Here is a 25,680-nt window from a genome sequence, read left to right on the forward strand (position 1 = left end):
GACAAAGGACAACTGAAATTAAGAGGATTTCCAGTCTGTTCTGGTGGCTGGTCCAGAAGGATGTTTCAGTTCCTGCTTCTCACCTGCCTCTTCTTCACAATCACACCTGCATCACCAATGGGTGAGTCTTGTGTCAAGTACTTGGCACAACGTGCTTTTTGTTGCAGGAATTTGCTATTATGTCCAGATTAAGAGCTAGGTTCCAGTATCTTAAATACTGGTTCTAGAATAGTGTAAGAAAACCTGTGATAACCTACAATAGATATATTTTCAAAGAATTTGTATTTCATGTTCCAATTAGCCTCTTGCGTGGGCATCCCGAATTTCCATGGATCTGCCATAGCTAACAGCTTTCCACTAGATAAATATTTCTTGGAGTACATGTAAGAAGAATTCTAACTTCTTTATATAATAGGCATTTTTATAATTCCAATTTTAAGAGCAAAAATATAATCTTTAGAGTTGAGGATAGTTTTTTTCTTTAATGAATACAAGGCGCTGAATGAAAGCTCTATCCCCATGAAAGGCACAGATCTGGATAAATCGAACTTCTCAGTCTGGACATCTGAAAAATATGACTTTTGCATAGACTGAGTGAATCTTAAACTCTTTCCCTTCTCAGTCTTGGCACAAAAGAGGCCAAGAAGGCAAAACAAAGTTTCAGTTCCAGTTACTAACACATTTCTCCTTTTTCCAATAGAATTTAAGTTCTAATGGAAAGAGAGGGTGAGAGGAGGTTGAGATGGACAGAGCCATCCTTCTTGGCACTTTTGCGTAGCTCTGTTTAGTTGACCCTGATTTATTTCTTCACGATAATTCAGGTCTTGCGCTAGCACCTTCAAGGGTACACATTAAAAATAGGCTGTGACCCTAAGGAGATGTGAAAATTAAGGTAATATGGTACCTGGATGGGATCCTGGAATAAAGACACAAGCAAAAACTAAGGAAATCTAAACTATGGATTTGAGTTAATAATAATGCATCATTCCTGGATCATTAATTGTGGAAAAGATACCACACCGATGTATAATGTTTCATAATAGGGGAAACTGGGCACTGAGTATATGGAAACCCTTTGTACTATTTTCTCAAGTATGCCCTAAATCTAAAACTGATCTAAAAGAAAAAAAAAAGTCTATTAGAAAGAGTCTTGAACTAAGTTTATTCACCCTGTATCTGCTGCAATAATTAGCCAGGACTTGTCGAAGCAAAAGTCGCCCCCACCACCTCGGAACTACCACTGCCCTTTCTTTCCATTCTTTATTGCTTACTCGCCCTCTAGTACCTCCTGTTCCCATCATAAATCTTCCATCCCAGATCTTTTTTATATTATTTATTTTTTGCAGCCCTTCTAGAACGTATGACTCAATGCCAGAGATAAAGGGAAAGCTTTGGGGGCTGGGGAGCAAGGAGGGGGGGGTCTTCCCTGGGAGGAGAGGGGAAGTGAGAGAAAAGGAAGGGAAGGAAAGGAAAGGAGGGGAGGGAGCAGGAAGCAAAGGGGGAGAATAGGGAGAAGGGAGGGAGAAGGAAGAACACAGGAAGCTTCCGGACCCAGGACCCAGCCCGAGGGGCGGCATCCCCTCCACCTGGTCGGCTGGGAGCAGCGGAAGGGCAGGGACGCTGACGTCTGCTCTCCAAACTTGGCCGCGAGGGGCTGGCCCTGCGGACACGCGGGCGTCTGCACGTCCCGGGTTGGGGGGAAGGCGGGAGGGGCCGCCAGGCAGGAATCCTGGTAAAGGCCGGGGAGCTTTCTGGCAGGCCTGGCCCGGACTCAACTTTGAAAGGAACCCACGGGGCTGTTCTTTTTGAAGGTCTCGCATTTAAGGAGTGTGTACTTCAGCAATTTAGGATGCAGTATGCATAATACCCAATTCCAGGCTCCACTCGGAGAGACTGAAAACAGGAAAACCGGTGGCCAGATTATGAAAGGATTGAAGGGGTGGAGAGGAATGGGTTACTTAATGTTAGAACATATTGCGCGGGGAACTTAAAAAATACATTTGTTTTACAGAAGATAGTCGGTAAATTTCCCCTATTTGTGCCATATGTCCCCCCCTCAACGAGAGGAAGTGAACTTTTAATAAATAGCACAAGAAATGACAGTTAAATTTAAGGAAAAACTTTATAAATCATGAAATAGTTATTGAGGGAGGTTTAGGAATTTCTGCAAAAGCCATTAAAAGTTGAGTACCTAACCATTTCTTATAAAATTAGAGCCAAGGAGATCAACCAAATATTTCTATGAATTTATAATCACCTGTGAAATCGCCCTGGAAACCTTGCTTCTTAAGAGAACCACAGCTGGGAGAGCAGATGAGGGAATTTTTCCCTTTTGAGAGAGGAGTCTGTATGAGGACATTTCCTGCCCTCAAATGACATTGAATATGGTCTAGGGAACAGCTGGGATATCTCATGGACACTTTAAAAGACAGAGTGGCTCCTGCCATGTGCAACTCGGCACATGTGTTATTTCCAGAAAATGCAATAGCCTACTTCTTTCCTGTCCCCAACTGTCAGAGTCTCTTTGGGGCCATTAGCACTAGGCTACACCCTCCTCTGCGTGTGACTGAATTTAGAGAGTGAACTGGAGTTTGGAATGTAGACTGGGAAAATCCAAAATATTTTCTAGACAACTTAAATTTTATGATCACGACCCATCCACATTTAATTATTGTGCAGTATTTGCTAAAACTAAATTTTCTGCCTACAACATGTATCAGCCTTAATGTGAATTCCCTGCCTACTATGTCAGGTAAGTCGGCCTCATGTGCATTACAAAGGATAGTACTCTGGCTAGTGTTCCTTTCTAGAATTTCTTGGCTTTATAGACTCTTCCTAAGGACAATTTCCCTACATTAATTCAATATTTCCCTGAAATTGAGGGAAACAGTGAGAATATTGGGGTTACTGGTGTCTGTAGTCATTAAAATATTTTTGATGAGAGGAGCGCCTGGGTGGCTCAGCCAGTTAAGCGGCTGCCTTCGGCTCAGGTCGTGATCCCAGAGTCCTGGGATCGAGCCTTGCATCGGGCTTCCTGCTCAGCAGGAAACCTGCTTCTCCCTCTGCTTGCCACTTCCCCTGCTTGTGCTCTCTCTCTCTCTCTGTCAAATAAATAAATAAAATATTTAAAAAAAAATTTTTTTTGATGAGATATTTGTCCATGCAATTTATGCACTAAAAATGCATGCTTGAGAAATTTGGTTTTATTATAGATAGTGATGCCATGGCTGATTGTTTATACATAAAGTTCATATTTTCAATAAGCTGATGGCGTATATACCAACATTCACTTTGAGAATATCTTTGGTAATAATTTGCCAGTATGCTGTGTATTTCAAAACTGCGGACATGTGCCAGAGGCATTTTCCTTTTCAGTGGAATGAGCTGTACGCCTTATTAACCAGACACACTTTCCAGTAGTGCGAAATTTCATCCACAGTCTTGCTTACAAATGACCATCCAAATACTTTTTGAAAATTTCCAAAGATGATGAACTTACAACACGGTGATAGGTCTCTCCATTACTCCATAGCTGAACTAAAATGTGCTCCCCCAATAGTTTGTTCTTTTTTTATTTATTTGAGAGAGAAAGTGAGTGAGAGAGAGAGCATGAGCAGAGGGAGGGAGAGAGAGAAGCAGACTCCCCCCTCCCGAGCAGGGAGCTGGATGCGGGACTCGATCCCAGAACCCTGGGATCAAGACCTGAGCTGAAGGCAGACGCTCAACTGACTGAGCCACCCATGTGCCCCTCCAACAGTCTGTTCTTGCTCTTGTTAACGGAATACCTAGATTTGTAAGAACTGATGCGTACTCTTCAGTCTTTTTTTCTCCAAACCGTAGTTCTCAGCTTCTTCTCCAGTTGATAATATTTTGACTCCCTTCCAAGTCTGGTCACTTTTCTCTGGACACCAGGTTTGTCCATACTTTCATATAATATAGCTTCCAGGTGAACACAATATTCAAAATATTTTCTGACCACTACAGAGTTCAGTGAGACTATAATCCTAACCTCCTTTGGTCTCGAACAACTATCCTTCTATCAAATGATTACTCTGGATAAAAAGTTTAGTCCAACAGTAATGGTAAACCTTAAACAGATTTGAAATAATTTTGTAAAAGGCATTTATAAAACATGTTTAAGTTTAACTTGAAGAATCTTAAATAGCTACTGTGGGGGATTTTAGGTTATTTCTTTCTTAAAAAAAAAAAAAGCCAAAGTGTAAGACTAAGAAGGTGGACTCAGGCTATTGCCATTGTAATTAGAAACATCACAAGGTGCCTCTGAGGTGTCTTTTCATTCCCAGCCCTAGATCCTTGTTCCGCTTACATCAGTTTGAATGAGCCATGGAGGAACACTGACCATCAGTTCGATGAGTCTCAAGGTCCCCCTCTTTGTGACAACCATGTGGATGGGGAGTGGTACCGCTTCACAGGCATGGCAGGGGATGCCATGCCCACCTTCTGCATACCAGAAAACCACTGTGGAACCCATGCACCTGTCTGGCTCAATGGCAGCCACCCGCTAGAAAGTGATGGCATCGTGCAACGCCAGGCCTGTGCCAGCTTCAACGGGAACTGCTGCCTCTGGAACACCACGGTGGAGGTCAAGGCTTGCCCGGGAGGCTACTATGTGTATCGTCTGACCAAGCCCAGTGTCTGCTTTCATGTCTACTGTGGTCGTGAGTACCTTCTCTGTGCTCTTTTTCCTCCCCCATAAGGCATCAGATGGTATCAGGAAAATGTCATATGAAATCCAATTATGGTAGTATCTCAGAGTCTGAATAATGACTTAGGGCCACAGATAACTTCAGATTCTGATTTCTGTGATCTGTCCTTGTGTTTCCGGAAATGTCCTAAAGAAACAGAAAGGGAGAGGAGCTATAACTCTGATCAGTTCTATTTTATTTTGTCTTTGTTCCATTCAAACAAAACTTTAGAAAATGAAATGTTGATTTGGGTTTAAATAGTGGATTTCTAACCTTTTTGAGTATGAAGGACCCCTTTTTAAGATCTATATCAGACATCCATAGGGTAGTATTGTGCTTAGTATCCGTTGATTTTTTTAAATGATATGTAATGGGAAAAAGCTACTTGAGATCAGGAATATTTGAAAATGAATTTTTGTATTATTAATCCCATCAAATCTGTACACATTTAAAAAACAGAGTACATAGAAGAGTAGGGCATAACACTTCTTTAATCTACAGCTCATATTTGGTGAGGTTTTAGATTTGCAGAGACTCTATCGCCCATGGATCTGAAGTTAGGAGCCATTGATCTGAATGACAGATGTCCCTGGGCAGTATCTCTTTCCACTGGGGTCACGTAAACCCTGAACGATGAGAACTCTCTCAGTGTTGTCCACGAACTCCTACCTCATGACTGAACTCATGAGGCTTTCTCATGAATGAGAGTGTCCTTTGGTCCTCACCCCTCATGCAAGGTCGACTTCATTCTTCCACAGATTTTTATGACATCTGCGACGAGGACTGCCATGGCAGCTGTGTAGACACCAGTGAGTGCATGTGCTCTCCAGGGACGGTGCTGGGCCCCGACAGGCAGACATGCTTCGGTAAGAGACTAAGCTTGAAGTGGAAACGGGCCATTCGGATCAAAAGGATACATCAAACGCTTCCTGACGCAGAGCTCTGTCATTTTTCTAGTTTGTGTCTCTAAACACTTAGAATGGTGTTTGCCTTTTTTAGTTCAGGACTAAAGCCTCCAAATGAATTTATATCGTGTGTGGGGACAGTCTGGAATTGCATAGTCCAGTACAACAGCCCCTAGCCATGTGTGAATGTGGAGCTCTTGAAATATGGCTGGTATGACTGAAAAACTAAATTTTAAATTTTACCTAATTTTAATTTAAAACCTGATACTTGGCTCAGTCATTGGAAAACTGAAAATGTTTGGGACAACTTGAGTAACCAACTGTAAATTTTATGACTCTAAATACTGATGAAGTATTTCCAATGAAAATTTAGAATCCAAATTGAGATGTGCTGTAAGTATAAAATACACGCTCGATTCATTCAAAAAAAGAAGGAAAAATACCTCAATAATTTTAATATTGATTTTATATTGAGATGAAATATTTTAGACATACTGAATTAAATAAAGTATATTATGAGAATTTTTTTAATGTGACTACTAGAAAATTTTAAATTACTTATGTGGCTTGCTTTGTATTTCTGTTGGATGACTTTGGTCTAGAGTTATCTAAGGACATACTCCTACCACTTCACTTACATAATTTTAGTTTCTCTGAGTAGCAAGAAAGGGAAGTCAGATTATTTTCTAGGAAACCTAGAATTGTCTACTTGTACACATGTGTTGTTGTCTGTAACTGGAAGAAAATAGAGTTGAAAAACCCAAGATTGAAGATCATATCTTTCTCCATTATGAAGCTTTTGTATTCAGACTCAAATAGATTTAAAACTCATCTGGAGAGAAAGGGAGGACTGGCCCATACCCGCCTCCTCAAGAAGAACAGTAACTGGTCAGAATGGAATGGGGATTAGGTTGAAAGGTAGATAAAAAGATTCTTATTTTAGAAAAGCTTTTGTTCTTCAGCCTCCTTAATGAACCCCACTGACCATCCTATGGAGCATGTTTACGCCTTCCCATACCAGCTGTTAGGGCTCTTACATGATGGACTTTATGTGATTTAATGCTAAAAGGTTTGGGATACAGGAGAGGATGGTCCTGTAATCTTTCCCAACTGCCCTCCCTCCCTCACTCTGTCTCTCTCTCTGTCTCTCTCTCTCACACACACACCCACACACACCCACACACGCGGTGTGCTTGGAAAATATTTGACGTCATTTTAAGGCAGGCTTTGTTTCATTACACAGCTTTTGGGGGTTTTTTTGTTTGGTTGTTTTTTTAAAAAATATTTTATTTATTTGAGAAGAGAGAAAGCATGCACCCACAAGTGGGGGGAAGGGCAGAGAGAGAGAATCTCAAGCAGACTCCACACTGAGTGTGGAGCCCGACATCCCACCATCCATGAGATCATGACCTGAGCCAAAATCAAGAGTCAGACGCTTAACCGACTGAGCCACCCAGGTGCTCCTCAGCTTTTATTTTAATACAACTTTTGACTAGGTAAGATAGTTAGATGGGTCCCAAACTAAGTAGTGTGAAGGGTATACAATGAAATATCTAGCTGTCTGTCCTCCATTTGTTCCATTTCTCCTTTCTCCAACCCTATCTCATGTAATCTCTTCTATTATTTTCTTATGTATGCTCCCAGGGTTTCTTCAGGCAAATATAAAAAATACAAATATATATGTTTATTTACTGCCCTTTTTTTACACCAAAGGTTGCATATCATATACATCTCGTGCTTAACAGTTTATCTTGGACATCATTGCCTAGCGGTGCATAGGAGAAAACCCCCAGTTCAGTTCCTACCTGACATCTGTCTGTCAGTTTCAGGGACGTCATGAATTCCCTGAAATTAAAGGCAAAATTTTGTGTTAATGTGTATATGTCAGTTTTCCTTTATTTCTTAAAAAAATGTAACATACTTTTAACTCTTCATTTTAAATTATGTAAATGTTTTCAATCAGGGAGGAGTAAAGGAAAATAATACAATAGGATTATTGGCCAGGATGATAAAATAATATAACTCATATACCCAGATTTAACTATTGTTAATTTTTTTCTTCCTTTTTCTTTTTAATAAAATTTTACAAATACAAATAAAGCCATCTCACTCCATCTCCTTTTTCATTTTCTTGTTTCACCCTCCAGGACTAATCACTGTTTTGAAGTTAGTGTGTGTTCTTCTGGTCCCTGTTTTTATGCTTTTATTATTTGTGTATGTACCCATAAGAATAGATAGCATTGTTTTTGTTCTTAAAATTAACATTAAAATGATACTCCATGTGTGAGATTTTCTCTGGAGCATACCCATAAAAGTGGAATGGCTGGGACACAGAGTAGCTAAGGCTGTAAATGACAATGAACTCACAAATAATAATGGCTTAAATCAGTACAAGTGTATTACTCTCTCACATAAAAAAAAAAAAATCGGTCTCAAGGTAAACTGTCCAGGCTTGGGACAGTGTGTGGCCACATTCAGAACTGCTGCTAGCACGTCTGTCACCATCCACTTTCCAGGTGGTAGTGGCTCCAACGAAGAGTCTGAACTTATCCACTATATTTTCCATTTCTTTTTTTTTTTTAAGATTTTATTTATTTATGTGTCAGAGAGAGAGAGCACAAGCAGGGGGAGCAGCAGGCAGAGGGAGAGGGAGAAGCAGACTCCCCACCGAGCAAGGAGCCCGACGCGGGACTTGATCCCAGGACCCTGGGATCATGACCAGAGCTGAGGGCAGACACTTAACCGACTGAGCAACCCAGGCATCCCTGGGTGGAATGGAAATGGAAATATTTTCCATTTCTACAAGTGCTGTGTTTGTTTGGTTTCAATTCTGCCTTGTCTTTTTGCTCACTTCTTTTATCTTGGTTAGTATCCTTTCTTTTATCTGTTTAGTAACTTTTAAAATCCTTGCATTATGAATTTTTCTGGATGATTCTATTATCTCCAGTTCAAAGCCGCCCATTTGTTGTCTTGCCAAGTCATTCTCATAGTGGACCATTTCCTCCTGTGTAGTGTTTTGTGGCAAACCACCTTCTGTTGTAATTGTGTTTCTGTGGAACCACCCTGACCACCTGGTTTGGGGAAGTTTGACTACAGAGCGGTTTTTCAAATGCTTCTGTCAAGTATCACGGAAGCTTCATCGGCCCAGGCCACGTTTTATACCAATTTCTCAGCTTCGAGTTAAGTTCATACTTCAACCATGGCAAGGCCTGACTTGGGGTTTCCGTTGTTTATAAAGGATTTTCTCTCTCCTGGAGCCTCAGAGAGGGCTTGTTTACTGCGTCCATGGGCCTTGGGGCAAAGTTCTTCTACACCCCCTTTCATTGTAGGGATATCTTTTCTGGGGTCGTCGATTTAAGCAGGGTTTCGGTTGCAGGTCATCTCCTCTCCTGGGCCCAACGCCATGCCTTCTGTCACCCCATGGGTGTTTAAATCCCAATACCCCAACCCCAACCCCAAGCCATGATACATTTTGTTTCCAAGCTTCTCTTTCTTTGTAGAAGGAAGGGCATCGGTATTTGTGCCCAGCTATGCATTTTTTAATAGCAAGAGTCCATATCCTTCATCCTATTCTTTAAAAGGTTAACAATTATTCCTTAAGTATAGTGTGGGAATATTCCAATATTTAAAATAGACTTCAAGGGCAGTTGTTGATGTTGTAACAGAAGACTGCCTCACACAAAATTTTTATCAGCTACTTACTTCTGTGATGTGAGTTCCTTTGATGTATTTAAAACACAGTTTGGTTTATAAGTCTGTATTAATTTAGCAAATCTTCAGGAACTCACTGGAGAAAGTGATATTCACCAATACACAAAAATAGGTGAATCCAGGTAACAAAAAAAACACTTCATTTCGCCAGTTTTGCTCTTAGAAGGGAATGAATTGGCAAGCAACTAAGTGCCTTCTGCTCTAGCAGAGGGCAGATGGACAAATAACTTGGTTGAGGAGATCAAGTTGATGGAAGTGATTATAAGGATTATAGCAAAGGAGTTGATGTATCAACAGGCTCTGAAAAGATACGAAGATTCTGCTAAGGGGCTTGGGATAGGATTGAGTTGCGCAGCAAGCAGTATGTAAGTGGTGTGGTTTCTCTCCTACAGATGAAAATGAATGTGAGCAAAACAATGGTGGCTGCAGTGAGATCTGTGTAAACCTGAAAAATTCATATCGCTGTGGGTGTGGGGTTGGCCGCGTGCTAAGAAGTGACGGCAAGACGTGTGAAGGTGAGAATGGGCAAGAAAGGAGTCAAATCAAGAGTCCAAACTAAACCATTGGTTTATTCTTTGATTGATGTTCATGAAAGTGTCCAACATTAGAAGAGAGTCAAGGTTAGGCTGTGTAAAAAAATGACAAAAGGGATTCATTGTGATCGAGGACGGTCATGTTGCAGGCAAAATTCAGTGTTGATTTTATCTTCAAGATTTAACGGGAGGGAGTAGTTGCATTTTGCAAGAGGCAGAGAATCACTTTTTTTTTTTTTTGAAGTAAACTCTATCCTCGCTGCTCAAACTCACAACCCCGAGATCAACAGTCACAGACTCTCTACATACTGAGCCAGCCAGGTGCCCTGAGAGCCACATTTTAATTTGGGAAATAAAAATAGGGTATTATGTGTTTCTCAAACTTTAATGTGCCCTTAAATCATCTGGGATCTTTTTAAAGTGCTGATTCAGTAGGTCTGGGCTTAGGCAAAGATAGTGCATTTCTAAATAACTTCTAGGTGACACCTTGGCTGCAGATCCAAGGAGCAAATCTGGAGTAGCAAGATAATAGAGGAGAGGTGGTAGCATAAAAAATGGTTTATAGCAGTGGTTCTCGAACATTCCGGCTGAGAAGAATCACCTGGATGCCTTCACACCTGGCTCTTCCCAGGCCTCTCTCCTGGAAACTTGGTTCAGTGGAGTGAGAGGGGCCTTACAGTTTGTGTTTTTACCAAGTTCCATTAGGTGAGTCTTACCATCTTAGAAGTTTGGGAAACTGGTTACATGAAGCCATTTTATTCCCCCTCTGGGGCTTTACATTTATTGGAGATTGACATACTGTGGGGGAGACTAGTAACATCCTTTTTTTTTTTTAAGATTTCATCTATTTATTTTAGAGAGAGAGAGAGAACATGAGCCCGGGGGGAGGAGCAGAGGGGGAGGAAGAGGGAGGGGCAAAGAATCTCAAGCAGACTCTGCACTGAGCGTGGAGCCCCACATGAGGCTCGATCCCACGACCCTGAGATCACAACCTGAGCTGAAACCAAGAGTCAGGTGCTCAACCCACTGAGCCACCAAGGGCCCCACATTATCTACTTTTAATTGCAAGAAGGGTATGTACATTTTATATGATTAAGTAATAAAAAAGAATTTGTAATATACGTCAAATAGTTGAAATTGTATACTGTGACAATGATATGAAATTTAGATAATGTCCCTTCGGTAAGGCACATTTGCCCTTGCAAATTATCACAACTAAAATGTCATCATTTCTACTTAAATAAGTCTGAATCTCATTATGTTGGGAGTTGAGGGACCAAAAGAAAAAAAAAAAACACTTCTTTGCAGATTATATAAAGAGATAAATAGCTTAATCATTATTTACAGAGGACATATGATTTGTCCTTGAAGCTAATTGAATTTGTGGTATAATACTGCTTATAAGAGTTCACTTTATTCTAGTTATATTCAACATAATAAAATACTACCCCAAAAGGAAAAATTGTGGCTAGTTCCCACAATTTATTCCATGCAACAAAGTTTGCATTATTCACTGAAGGACCATTAGCCAGAATATTAGACTACTGTCCCTTATAACAAGACTAAATGTACTTTAAATTTTATTGAATAAGGGTAATGTCCTGAATTTTCCTTAAATCTTAATTATTTTATGTAATAATCTTTGCATGTTTGAATATTAATGAAATGTTTCATGAGGAACATTTGTAATTATTCATGAGCATTTTATTGGAAGTATTACTGTTAATCCTCATATAATTTTAAAACCTAATAATCACGATTGAAAAGTATTTTAACAGAAGATAAAATTTGTACACGAGTTATACTTCAGCATTAAGATTCATATTTAAAACCCTTACTTTTTTTTTTAAGTTTTATTTGTTTATTTTAGAGAGAGAGAGAGAGAGCACAGGGTTGGGGGAGCAAGGGGCAGAGGGAGAGAGTGTACAGAGCCCTACGTGGGGCTTGATCTTATGACCCTGAGATCACGACCCAAGCCTAATGTCTAGAGCCCACAAAGGTCATTAATTTTTCTCTACTAACTATGAAATCATGTGGTAGTTTCTTTAGTTTTCAATTGAATCCTTTTTTCTTGTCCATCTGGTGGTGTATGCTTTTTGAAAATGCATAAGGTTTTACTTTTTTTTTTTTTTGGCAGGGCTTGAACTCATGACCCTGCGATCCAGACCAGACCTGAGATCAAGAGTTGGATGCTTAACTGAGTGAGTCACCCAGGCACCCCCCAAAAATGCAAAACTTTTTAAAAGGAAACTTAACTGACTCAAAAAAAGAATGTCACAGGGGCACCTGGGTGGCTCACTTGTTAAACGTCTGCCTTCGGCTCAGGTCATGATCCCAGGGTCCTGGGATCGAGCCCCACATCTGGCTCCCTGCTCTGCGGGAATCCTACTTCTCCCTCTCCCACTCCCTCTGCTTGTGTTCCCTCTCTCGCTGTGTCTCTCTCTGTCAAATAAATAAATAAAATCTTTAAAAACAAAAAAAAAAAGAGGAATGTCACAAAGAGCTTAGTGGAGTGGACCAAGTGTGTTGTCTAGGCCTCATTTCTATAGTGTGCTGTCAGGCCAAGACACATATCCCAGTGCTATTATTAATAGAGATTTGAGGAGAGGGTCTGGCAATCCAATAACTAACTGATCCATCTAACTAGTCTAGTTGAATTTACATTCTGTCAGTCCCCTTTATATCAGTAATACTCTGTATAAAATTTCAAAATGGGTACATTAAATGTTATACCAGTTAAGAAAGGACTTTTGGTTATAATTTTTTTATTATGTTAGCCACCATACAGTACATTAAAAATAAATAAATAAATAAACCCACAACCAGTATTGTCGAGATGATGGAATCTTCTGAAGGGACATGTTTATATTGTTTCTCATTTCTAGTGTCTTATGCTCTTACTTTGCCCAAGAAACTTCAGACTGATCTACTTCCTTTCCACATTTGTTTCTGGTATGAGATAAAACTCATTGTTGATAAAGTTTTCTATAAAAATATAAGTGCACTTACACATCTTGTCTCATTCACTATCTCAGTAAAATGACTTGTCTCACTTTATTCCCAGAAGCAAAAATTTTTGGTGAAGAATCAACTAGAACCAATACATTTAGACATGAAATTATATAATTTCTGGGCAATTAATAAATATTTGCTCACCAAAAAAAAAAAGAAAGAAAGAAAGAAAAGAAATGACTTTTGGGTCTTCCTCCCCAAAATTGTAGTATAACCCTGAGAAAAACAGACAAATCCGGAGTGAAGGACGTTCTACAAAATGACCAGCTGAAGAGGTTAGAGCTGTGGATGTTGTAAGATTGCTCTTTGTAGCTATCACATTTAATAAACATTTTTTCGTGGGCTTCCCTACGTGACTCAGTGACTGAGTTAGGCCCCAGTGATGCTGTGATGAGTCAAGTGTATTCCCTGATGCCAAGCGCCATCCCAAGAACCAGAATCCTCGGGGAAGAGGCCTGCAAGATCATGTGCTTTTCTTCTGGTTTTATTGCAGACATTGAAGGATGTCACAGCAACAATGGTGGTTGCAGCCACCTTTGCCTTGTGTCTGAGAAGGGCTATCAGTGTGAATGTCCCCGGGGCTTGGTGCTGTCTGAGGACAACCACACGTGCCAAGGTAGTACATGGATGGGCTCAACCTCTGCTCCCTCCGCCCTCAAATCTCCCTGCCTTCCTCACTCAAGTGTGTCACGATTCTCGTTTAGAACACCAGCTCCTTCGGAAGTGTGTATCCCTGCATCTTTACTCTGGGATCCTTCAAAAGAGAAGCTCTCTAAGAAAATATTACCAAAAAGTTAATTTTCCTTTGCTTTTTAAGAAATTGTGGTTAAAAAAACATATAGCAGAAAATTGACCATCTAAGCCAATTTTAAATGGATAGTTCAGTAGTGTTACATATATTCACGTTGTGGTGCAACAAATTTCCAGAACTTTTTTATCTTGCAAAACTGAAACTCTATATCCATGAAATGACAAGTCCCCATTCCTTCCTCCCCCCGTCCCACCCTGTGCCCTGGCAACCACTATTCTGTTTTCTATTTCTGTGAAGTCAACCACTCTAGACACTTCATGTAAGTGGGGTCATATGGCATTTATCTTTTTGTGATTGACTTATTTTACTTAGCATAACATCCACCAGGTTCATCCGTGTTTGTAACATATGACAGGATTTCCTTCCTTCATAAGGCTGAATAATATTCCATTGTATTTATATACCACATTTTGTTTAGCCACTCATCCATTGATAGGCACTAGAGTTACTTCTATGGTTTAGATATTGTGGATAATGTTGCTATGAACATGGGTGTGCAGATATCTCTTTGAGATCCTACTTTCAATTCTTTTGGATATATACCCAGAATGGGATTGCTGGATCATACGGTTTCCTTTGCTTTTTACTTGAGATTTTTCCCCGTAATTTATATTATTAGTAGTATAACTAATAAGACATTGATGCAGCTCCTCTCTTTTCTAACAGATAATTGGGTGGTGAAACTATGCTGAAAGCCCTAAGGAACTGATTTTTCTCCCTACAATTACAATATGAGCATCAACAATCCTCTGACAACTATTTTCTGGAAATCTAGTTATTTATGTCCAGAATGTTAACTCACTCATCTAGCAAATATTTAATGAGCACCTACCTTTGATTTCTTGTGTCATTGTTATGATATATCCTCACATATTTTCTGACAGTACCCATAAATATTCCTTTTAGGGTATGTGTAGAGCCTAGAAAAGTGAACACAGGAACACTAAAGAAAAGCGATCCTTTTCATATTAAGTTAAAGTGGAATTTATAGTCAGCATTTATGGTTTACTGAACAATGCAAGGACAATTTGGAATTCTTCCCCAAGTACACTAACGTTGTTTTTATTACCTCTGTTTTATGAGAGAGACATAATTAATGGTAAAGTCAAAGCAGTACTGTTATGTAATTTAAGCCTATATCAAAGCAGTACTTTTTCTATATTGCCAATAAATTGTGTTTGTGCTAAAAGTTAACCCGTTAGGTGTTTCAGTTCATGGAACTATGCTATCCATACTTTGAAATAAATGTTGAATCAAAACTTGAACACAATGTTTCCTCATTCAGAGATCAATGTGTTTGAGGAGCATTATTTGACCACAACCTGAGGAGTTAGGAGTCCTGGTTTTATTCACCAACTTGTTTTTTTTTAAAGATTTTATTTATTTATTTGACAGAGAGAGACACAGCGAGAGAGGGAACACAAGCAGAGGGAGTGGGAGAGGGAGAAGCAGGCTTCCCTCTGAGCAGGGAGCCCGATGCGGGGCTTGATCCCAGGACCCTGGGATTATGACCTGAGAAGAAGGCAGACGCTTAACGACTGAGCCAGCCAGGAGCCCCTTCACCAACTTGTTTTGAGTCTCTTAGATTTCCTTGAGGATGGAACAAAAAGCCCAAGTTGTGGGAGGGTAAAATTATTTCTCCTATAAGCCTTCCTTATCCTTCTCCCAATTCAGATTTCTCGGTTCTAACAGTACCCCCTTTCCGCCACAGTCCCCGTGTTGTGCAAGTCGAATACCATTGAAGTGAGCATCCCCAGGGACCTGGTTGGCGGTCTGGAGCTCTTCCTGACCAACACTTCCTGCCGAGGAGTGTCCAATGGCACCCATGTCAACATCCTCTTCTCCCTCAAGACGTGTGGCACAGTGGTTGATGTAGGTTCTTCCTGGAGGGTACTCGGGGATGACCAAAAGCCAGTTATTTGGGAGGGAGTTGACAGAGGTATGCAGTGTGCCTTGTCATAGATGAAATATTTCCACATAAAACAATGCAGCTTAAAAACTCATATGCCATTCATTTAACACACGTATTATTGAGCATCTGCTGTGGTCCTGGCCCTGTGTGTGCAGGGGGGTAAGAAGAATTCTGCTCATTCTATTCTTCAGTAGTCCTATATCTCTGATATGAGCAGACATTTTCCCGAGTGCATCAGCACCAGTCCCGGGAGGCTGGTTGCATCTCCTCCGACCAATTTTTTTACTTGAAGAAAGCAACTGATATAGATGAAGGTTCATTTATGATATAACAGATGAGTTCAAGTGTTGAACTAGGTAGAGGGAAAAGGTTTGTGCTTTCATCCAAGAATGTGCACTGGAGTCTGAGGGATATATGAAATAAGATTCCTAACTTTGGGGAACATATACAGTAGGATTGAGATGACAACACACACACACAACATAAATAAGAAACAGTGATACAGATGACAGGTGCTGTCACAGTCCAGAAAGGGACAAACCCTGGAGCAGTCAAGACAAGTGAGCCTTGAACTGGGGTGGAAGCCTGTATGTGGCTTATCCGGACAGAGAGGAAAAGAAAGGCCATTTCAGATGGGAAACAAGTGAGCCAGTGTCAGAGATGGGAGTATTTAAGGCTTATGCTGAGTGAATGGGCAGTGCAGACTGACTGGCAAGGAATGCATATGGAAAAAGGAAACTGGAAAATTAGGAGGGGGAAGACTGTACTTGCAAAGATCTGCCTTGTGTGCAAGGGTAGACGTTTGGGCTTTATCCCCTAGAGTGAGGTTGCAGGTGCTGTCGTGATGAGACCAGAAGCGTACAAGATGGATAGAAATAAAGGGGACCTGGATCCAGGAGATCAGGGCAGAGGTTCTTGCAACCATTTGATTAAACAAATATTTATTTATTGAATGCAATGAAGAGAAAATCAGGGAGCTAATTAGATTTGGACTGAGACCTGGGGGTGATATCTCAGGAGAAAGCTGTTCCACTTCAGGCAAATTATGTTTGTTGTATCTGAGGATGATAGAGTGGAAATGCCCTGGGGTGGGTTGGAGTCGCTGGCACCCGGGGGAGCAGACAAGGCTGGAGATAAAGAACTGAAAGTCATCTGCATAAATGCGGTAGCTGAAGTTCTCTGCCTGTGGATGAGTTCAGCACAAGGTCAGGCCGCAGCCTGATCAGCAGGTCTAGGATTCCAAAAAAAAAAAATAATAATAATATACTGAAGCCATTCTTTCCTAAAATACCAGAGCTTTGAATTTGCTGATTCTGCATAGTTCAGGTTTAATGAGTAATACTCCAAAGGAATGTGTGGGTTGACCAAGAAGTAGTATATAAAATTCTTAACACTCAAACATCTTGCTAAAAAGAGTAGAAGAGATTTTTTAAAAAGGCTTCAGGCTTCAGCAACCAAATCTCTAATTGTTTTAATGTAAATAGAAGTGTGGAGAATGTTACAGTCAAGAGTAGAGTGGGGTGGGGGCTGGGGTGGGAGGGTGGGATAGGGTAGGGTGGGGAACTCTGGAAAAATAGACACACAGTCTTTTTTCTCTCCTGGCCCTGGCCTGGCTCAGGTGGTAAATGACAAGATTGTGGCAAGCAACCTTGTGACAGGTCTACCCAAGCAGACCCCAGGGAGCAGCGGAGACATCATCATCCGAACCAGCAAAGTGCTGATCCCAGTGACCTGCGAGTTTCCACGCCTGTACACCATTTCAGAAGGATACATCCCCCACCTTAGAAATGCCCCACTGGAAATCATGAGCCGCAGTCATGGAATCTTCCCGTTCACTCTGGAGATCTTCAAGGACAATGAGTTTGAAGAGACTTACCGGGAAGCCTTGCCCACCCTCAAGCTTCGAGACTCCCTCTACTTTGGCATTGAGCCTGTGGTGCACGTGAATGGCTTAGAAAGCCTGGTGGAGAGCTGCTTTGCCACCCCCACCTCCAAGATCGACGAGATCCTGAAGTACTACCTCATCCAGGATGGGTAATTATGTTGCTTATACGATTTATTATCCCCAGTTCACATCTGATTATTAAGTGCACAGCGTACTCGATCATTTCCTAAAACAACAGGGTACTTTTGTGAGCTCTTAATTGGTTCAGAAACCATTTGTTGACATTGGAGGTAAAAACTGGTGAGGGAGCAGGGAATCAAGAATGATTCCAAGAGGTCTAGCACGGATGACTGACTAGATGCCATTAATCCAGATGGAAGGCTATAAGTAGAAAAGCAGATTTGAGGTGAAATGTTGGATAATTCCAAATAATACTATTAAATTGTAAATGCCTGCAGGATACAGGGGAAGAGAAGTTCAGTGGGCAGTTGGAACTGTGTATCAGACCCAGGAACAAGGTCAGGACTAGAGATAAAGGACCAAGAATCATCCCTGTTTCTATTTGAAACATAGGCTTGATTAATCTGTTCAGAGAGAGGTTCAGAGAGAGAGTCGAGCATGAGTGTCAAGGTTGGGGAGAGGCTGATAAGTGCAAGGGGATGAGGAAGCGGAAGCAGCAAATGTAGACTCCTCTTTTAGGAAGCTTAGTAGTGAAGGAGAGAGAAGAATTACTTGGCAGGTTTTAGGAGAAGAAAGATCAAGTGAAATTTGGTTTTTGTTTGCTTGTTTTATACAAAAGAGATTTCCTAATTTCCTAAGGATCCCTGGATTGAGAACTGTGTCTCACAGGCCCATTGGAGGCCTAGCAGTTGTCACACCCATTGCTTACATTCCCAGGAGAATTACACGCAAACCCCAAACTCATGGTAGAATCTTATCAGTTTCTTCCTTGTTCTCAATGACAGGTGGGACATAGCTCAGGTAGGGTCAGGACCTGCAGCTCAAAGAAAGGGAAATGGTCTAACAAGAGCACCACTTGGGCCATGCCCTTTGCTAATTGGCCTCATGGACTCTGAAATGTCTACTTAGTTTTTATCTACTGGATCTCTCACCACAGGCATCCTCCGCCTGCTGCTGTCAATCTCTTACACAGTGATGTTCAACCTTGAAGCACATTGGGATCAATCAAGAGGCTTTTGCAGAAGTAGCAGTACCCCCAAACTTGTTCTCTCTGTTCTACTCTGTCTTAATTCCAGCCCTTATCTTTCACCTGGACAGCAAAAACAGCCTCGCCACAGCCCCCTAAATCCCAACTCTCAAATCTCAGCTCCAAGAGTCCCTGGGTAACCAATCAAAAGGAAAACAAATATTAAAAATAAGAAAAATATATATATATGTATACTGTTAGATCCCTGCTGAAAACCTTTGATGACACTTGATTTCCTTTGGTTGGTACATTTCACGGTTTTCCAGCAGGAGTACTTGCAGGCTCCTTAGCTTGTTTTCAGAACATGGAAAATGTATCATTCTGAGCTGCTTTGCATGGCCAGTAATAGGTCTCATAGGGGTCTGTAGTTCTTTGGATTTCTTGCCATCTTAAAGTTATCTCCACAAAGTTTTAAAATGAAAAGTAGAAGTATCATTTTTTATTTATTTTTTTTCACTCACGTACCTAATGGTAAGGAGATTAAGGAATGGATTTACTTTTAGAGTAGATTTGGGTTCCTTTTTTTTTTTTTTTTCTTAACAGCTTTATTGGAGTACCATTCTCATACAATGAGCATACACATTGAAAGTATACAATTTGGTAAGTTCTGATGTATACATCATGAAGCCATCACTACAATCAAGATAGGGAACATTTCTTTCATTCCAAGAGTCTTTTCCTACCCCTGTATTTACTTTTTGCAAAAATAAATGTATAATCATAACTCACTTACTGGAAAAACATGTAATCTACAATCTCAGTAAAGCTTGTAAAGTTTATTTATATATTTGTTATTCAGATGCTCAGTTAAGGACTATATGCTCTTTATTTTAGATAGTTCTAAGAAGCTGTGCTTTTTAATTTTCCAGGCCTTAGCACATTCAAAATAGCTAAATATATATATATATATATAATATGCTGCAGGAGAAATTAAAATGCTTAAAAGCCAGAGGCAAGAATTCAAAAACACAGCAGTAGAGGTCTATTTACTAAACAGGCAAAGAGTCCCATCTCTGGCACAATAATGGAGAGTACTGGAATGGTATCTGTGTGACAGTTCGAGATAAAATCCAACTCTGAGCTTCGCTCACCCTGCCTCACCCTCTGACCTCTGCCCTCTCCAGTTTCTGCTCCCAGCAGAGGGAGCTACAGGCAATTTCCAGACCCCATTGTTTCTTACACCTTCCTTGCTGCACCTGCTGTTTCCTCTGCCAGAAATCTTCTCCTTTTCTTCCTGCCTGACTCTCACTGTTCCTTCAAGATTCAGCCAGATTTCTTTCCTCCATGAAGCCTTCCTTGATTCTTTCCAACCTGAGCTAGAAATTTTCCTTCTTTCTCTTTCCCCCTCTATGCCTAACCTATAGTAAGGGTATTAAACAGTTGTCAAGTGAACTATTGAATGAACATTTATCATAATAATCATTTGAGGCAAGTCCAGAGCCCTAAAATAAACATAATGCAATGTGCTTACATTTATAAATTGTTTGATTCTTCATTGTCCTCAGCTTACATTTAAATCAGGCCGTTTTCCCCTGATACTTTTTTTTTTTAATTCAAATGGCTCTAGAAGCACTCTTTTTTTTTTTTTTTAAAGATTTTATTTATTTATTTGACAGAGAGAGACACACAGTGAGAGAGGGAACACAAGCAGGGGGAGTGGGAGAGGGAGATACAGGCTTCCTGCCGAGCAGGGAGCCCGATGTGGGGCTTGATCCCAGGACCCTGGGACCATGACCTGAGCCGAAGGCAGATCCTCAATGACTGAGCCACCCAGGCACCCCACCCCACCGCCCTGATACTTAACACAGCTCATTCACCTCGCTCCAGTTTTAGTTGGAGTATGCTCAGAGAATGCAAAGTAACTTAATACAAGCCTCAGCAAAGTAGAATTAGAAAGTTAATCTCCAGAAAAAGAAACATACTGAATTCCAAAGTGAAATATGGACAACTTTTGGGTAATTGATTATTGGATTATCCTATACCATCCTTACTCTCTTTTAACACATGAACTTGGAGTTGATGAACCAGCATTATCTAATCACAGCAAACACTAAGTCAAGAGCCCAAATTTGTCCTGGATCCCATTCTGTAATACATTACCCTGTAACAACTCTTTCTGCCTCATTTTCTCTTTTAAAGAAAAACTATGGTATTTTTAGATAAAAATAAATTGAAAATGGTGAGGCCCTTAGATGAAAAGTACCATTTTGATATCGTGTTACTATTTTTGTCCTAGGTACAGACTATAAAGTCCTTGACATCACAGACCATATTATTCATCTTTATATCCTCTGCAGCTCCCAGCAGAGCATGTTGCACAGATTAGCTATGCAATGGGTATTTATTATAGAACATAATCAAAAGATGGTATAAATTAACTTTACCTCAGGAAAATGAAAATGAGTACATAAATAACAAGAAATAACAGAAACCGCATTATATATTTAGATCCTCTTCAGTTCAGGGGAATATGGTACCAGGGGTATTATAAATCACAATGCCTTCTTTTTAAACAATTTTATTGGATTTTTTTCAACTGCACTGAAACAGCCCTTAGCAATGAACTAGAAAGTTGTCTGTAAGCATGTGAAGCAAGGATCCAGTTTCATAGACTTTTCTTTCTGGTTCCCACTTTTTTTTTTTTTTTCCTGGCCTGGTAGACAAGAACTATTAGGTATCCAGAAAAAGGAATTAAATTTCCTCTAAAAATCAGAGTGGGAAAAATGATACAAGTGTAATCCCTGGCCTCTCAAGAGAAAATGTCCTTCAAGTACTAAACCTTGGTCTCAAAATTGAGAATCAAGAAGACTTCTTTTCCCCAGCTAACCCTGAGGTGAGCCTAGGAGTTTCACTTTAAGCAGTAGACCTGAGATGAAAATCCCAAAACCCTCTCAAACCACATCTTAGCATTAAATTTGGGAAAAGAGGAAGTACAGCAATGTGGAGGGGACTGAACTTTCCCAGTAGAACCAGTTATTCTCTCTGGAACTTAAATCTTTATGCAGCTCTGTGATGCACAAATTGGGGTTTTCTCACCTTTGAACCCCCTTTGGGGGTTAATGTATATTAGGTGTCCAATAAATGTTTATGAAATCCAGTTAAAGAAAAGCCTTCTCAAACCAATCATCAAGTAGGTGAATGCAGAACTCCTGTGACATATTACAAATGAAAATACAGCCTTCCAGAGATATCTTCATTTCAAAAAGTATCTTTGAAAGAAATGTGGTTGCTGTTGCTAATGCTTCAATACACTGACATATCGAGAGGTCCTCGTGCCCAGTTGGTGGGTACAGAGAATGAGAAATGGGACAGACTGTATTCATGAGCAGGGCTGAAGATGCCTTTGCAGGGAGGGAATTTCATTTTTCCTTCATTCTCAAAAAGCCTGAGTGCAGCCCAGCCTCCTCCACCCAGTGAGCGTCTCTTTGGACCAAACACATTGGCCCAGATTGTTTTTCCACCTCTGTTGAAGCCATCAAGTCTTATGTGCTCTCCTGTCCTGCTTTCAGCTGTGTTTCAGATGACTCCGTGAAGCAGTACACGTCCCGGGACCACCTAGCAAAGCACTTCCAGGTCCCTGTCTTCAAGTTTGTGGGCAAAGACCACAAGGTGAGCTGAACACCTTTACCTTGGAGCCCACACTGCACCCCCTCCCTCACCCCCAGACCTGAGCCTCGTTTCTTGGCGTGCCAATTTGTTGACATTCTCTGTGAGCCCACAGTTAGGATCTGCATTACATCTATGAAAAATACTGTAGAATTGGCTATCTAGAAGCTTCATACCTTCATGAATGTCACAATTACCTGCCTCCCTCCCAATAAAATCACTGTGTTTGTTCAAAGAAAATACTCTATGATCATAATTTTATTTTTTTAATTTTAAGTTCTATTTCATTTAAGTCATTTTTCTAAGCCCAACGTGGGGCTCTAACCCACAACCCTGAGATCAAGACCTGAGCTGAGATCTAGAGTCAGATGCCTAACAGACTGAGCCACCCAGGCGCGCCTGTATGATCATAATTTTAAACTGTTGTGGGCGGGCATGGTTGAAAAAAGCTGTGTGTTTGTCATATGGCAAAGGATATGGGCAGAAAATTCACAGAAAAGACAAACGGTGAATTGTTCAGTGAAAACAGTACTTAAAGTACCAATTAAAACAATTATAAGACACTATTTTATACATATTAATTTTATAAAAACTATAAATCTCAATGCTTGCAAAGTTATACGGAGAAGTATACAGTGGCAGTATAAATGGGTATAGTTTCTGGGAATTTGTCTGGTAATATGTAGTAATAACCATAAAATCATCAGATTCTTTTATCTAAAAATTCTAATTCTGACAGTTTGTCAAAAACAAACAAGCAAAAAAAGAAAAACTAGATTTGTTGGATATTATAGAGCATTGTTACACAGAGAAGGAGAAAAAGCCCCCAACAGGGCTACCATACATATATCAATTAGTGCAATATTAAGCAGTTATTAAAATGAGAAATATAGAAAAGGGAGATAGGAAAAATCATTTGTCATAACGATTTACATGCATATTGAACATGCTACATTTTTGAAAAATATACATATACGGAGGTTATAAGAGGCAATAGAGAGTATGTTAAGGTGGAATTTTTTTTTTTCAGTAGAGTTGTTGAAACATGCAAACCAAAGGAAGTCTAAGAGACCAACAATCTTTTCCACACTGTGTTTAAATGAATTCATGTCCTTTCCAGTTACGTTCTAGAACAACTGCTAACCGCGATGGCTAATCCCCAAGCAGGCAGCATGCTTTGGGAGGTAGCTTATAGGAAGAAGCTTGGAGAAAGAACTTGTTATTTTCCACAGAAGCGTGTGGGCACCGATGTTTTTCCCAGACTTTGATGTGAAGAGTGAGGATGTTAACGTTTTTAGGCATTCCCTTCTCGAAGGTCTCTCCTGTCCCTGTACAAAGGCAGAAGTTATGCGTGGGGGGCGGGTTAGATCACCCACGTGACTCATTCAGTGTGTTTGCCCACCTGACCAATGCTGTGACTCTGGGCAAGTTGTCTAACCTAAGTCTCAGTTTCCTCATTTGTAAAAGGGGGATGACAATATCCACCTCAAAGGGTTGTTGTTTAGATGAAATGAGATACCATATATGAAAACATCTGATACAGTGTCTGGCTTCCAGAAAGGGCCCCGCAAGCGGTAGCTGTTATCACTATTTTTATTAATTATCATTACGGTCTTTCCAGGAAGTGTTTCTGCACTGCCAGGTCCTTGTCTGTGGACGGCTGGACGAGCATTCCCGCTGTGCCCAGGGCTGCCACCGGCGAATGCGCCGTGAGGCAGTGGAAGGAGAGGACACAGCTGGTCCACAGAGCCAGATGCTGACAGGCGGCCCGATTAACATCGACTGGGAGGACTAGGACCACCCAACACCCGACTCCTGGCTCTGGGTTGCCCACCTCTTTGGAATTACTCCCCTCTGAGAACATCAGTCAACACCTTCGAACATGGCACTTCTTTAAACCTCATCCTGTGGGTTTCGACAGACTCCCAGAACTGACTCATTCTGACTCGGGCCCCTGGGTTGGGAAAGAGCACTTCACTGCTGACTGATCTGACCCACGTGGGGCTTCATCCTCCTGACGTTGAAAGCTACACTGTCCCTTCAGAAAGCAGCTCACTCCATTTCCCACGTTTCTTTCCTTACAATAAAACACCTAGTGTAGGATGCAATAGGACAACTACAGTCAAAAGTTGGGCATGATACTTCACACTACAAACTTGAAATAAATAGTTGCTTGAAATTATGACTTAAATACCCAATGACTCCTTATATATGTAAATAGTAGTTGTACCCTGAAATTTCAATTCAAACACAGAATAGTCATGGGGGATTTGGAAGTTTATCAATGTAAGTGTGTACTAAAAATTACTATTGGGTTTTCCTCTTGCATGATGTTTTCCTCTTTGATGTTTTTATATTATCTTAAGTGAAATATTTTCAATTAATAAATATTAATAAATTTATTGACATGCAGGGCACCTGGGTGGTGCAGTGGGTTAAGCGTCCGACTCTTGGTTTTAGCTCAGGTTGTGATCTCAGAGTCATGAGATCAAGCCCCATGTCAGTCTCCATTTAACGTGGAGTCTGCTTGAGATTCTCTCTCCGTCTGCCCCTCCTACTCCCCTAAAATAAATAAATAAATAAATCTTTTAAGAATGTATTAACATGCATTTAAGAGGTTCAATGACTGAACTGTAGACAAAATTAAAATTTGGTACCATATGCCCTGTTATTTGGCATTCTATGCCCTCAGACTGATAAGGCAATAGAAAAAGGTGTAAAATTATACCATAGTCTATTTTTTAAGTAGATGCTTAATAAATTTTATTGAAATAAATATAAACCACAGGGATGAATTTTATATGCAATTAAATCCAATTTCTTAATATGCCAATTAATTTTATGGCTTTACATAAGATCAAGAAACAGTTTTTCTTCTTGTTCTTCTTAGAAATGGCTATCATCAACAATTCTTAACGGAACCAGGAAAATTGACAAAAGGAAGGAAAAAGACAGAATGACCTAGGTCAGCAATTGACCAACTTTTTCTGTCAAGGGCCAAATGGTAAACATTTTAGGCTTTCTGGCCAAACAGTCTGTCACAACTATTCAGCTCTGAGGTTATAGCACAGGAATGGCCATAAACAAATGAGAACATGGTTGTGGTCCAGTTAAACTCCACAGAAGCAGATGTCAGGCCTGATTTGAGCTTCATTTTCCAATCCCTGACCTTAGTGGACCTCAGCCTTCCCAGTGCATCAGAATCAGGTGGGGAGCATTTATAAAACACCAATAGGTAGATACCACCCCCAGAGATTCTTTGTTTTTTAATGCTCCTCTGGTGATTCTAATCTGCAGTCAGGGTTGAGAACCATAGTTTAGGGATTGACCATTTGCATCCCCTCAGATTTCAGGGACTTTTCCTAGCTATCTTCAGTGACAATTTTTTACCA

The 25,680-nt window shown here is 40.5% G+C and overlaps 1 protein-coding gene across 1 annotated transcript; it reads left to right on the plus strand.

Moving 5' to 3' along the window:
- On the plus strand, nt 1-24,192 carry OIT3 (oncoprotein induced transcript 3). Its single transcript, XM_021700080.1, has 9 exons — nt 1-121; nt 4,305-4,679; nt 5,465-5,572; nt 9,715-9,837; nt 13,361-13,483; nt 15,390-15,550; nt 17,209-17,624; nt 22,192-22,291; nt 23,910-24,192. Exons 1-9 carry the CDS (start codon nt 61-63, stop codon nt 24,081-24,083), a joined length of 1,641 nt encoding a protein of 546 aa, XP_021555755.1. The 5' UTR covers nt 1-60; the 3' UTR covers nt 24,084-24,192.
- The last annotated feature ends 1,488 nt before the right edge of the window (nt 24,193-25,680 follow it).

This window comes from Neomonachus schauinslandi, chromosome 6 (assembly GCF_002201575.2).
Source record: "Neomonachus schauinslandi chromosome 6, ASM220157v2, whole genome shotgun sequence".
NCBI lineage: Eukaryota > Metazoa > Chordata > Mammalia > Carnivora > Phocidae > Neomonachus > Neomonachus schauinslandi.

Excerpts from the sequence above, each read along its gene's own strand:
- OIT3 (XM_021700080.1), top strand. The coding sequence starts at position 61 with ATGTTTCAGTTCCTGCTTCTCACCTGCCTCTTCTTCACAATCACACCT. Across the intron at positions 122-4,304 it reads CACACCTGCATCACCAATGG|CCCTAGATCCTTGTTCCGCT; the intron begins GTGAGTCTTGTG and ends TTTCATTCCCAG. Across the intron at positions 15,551-17,208 it reads CGTGTGGCACAGTGGTTGAT|GTGGTAAATGACAAGATTGT; the intron begins GTAGGTTCTTCC and ends GGCCTGGCTCAG.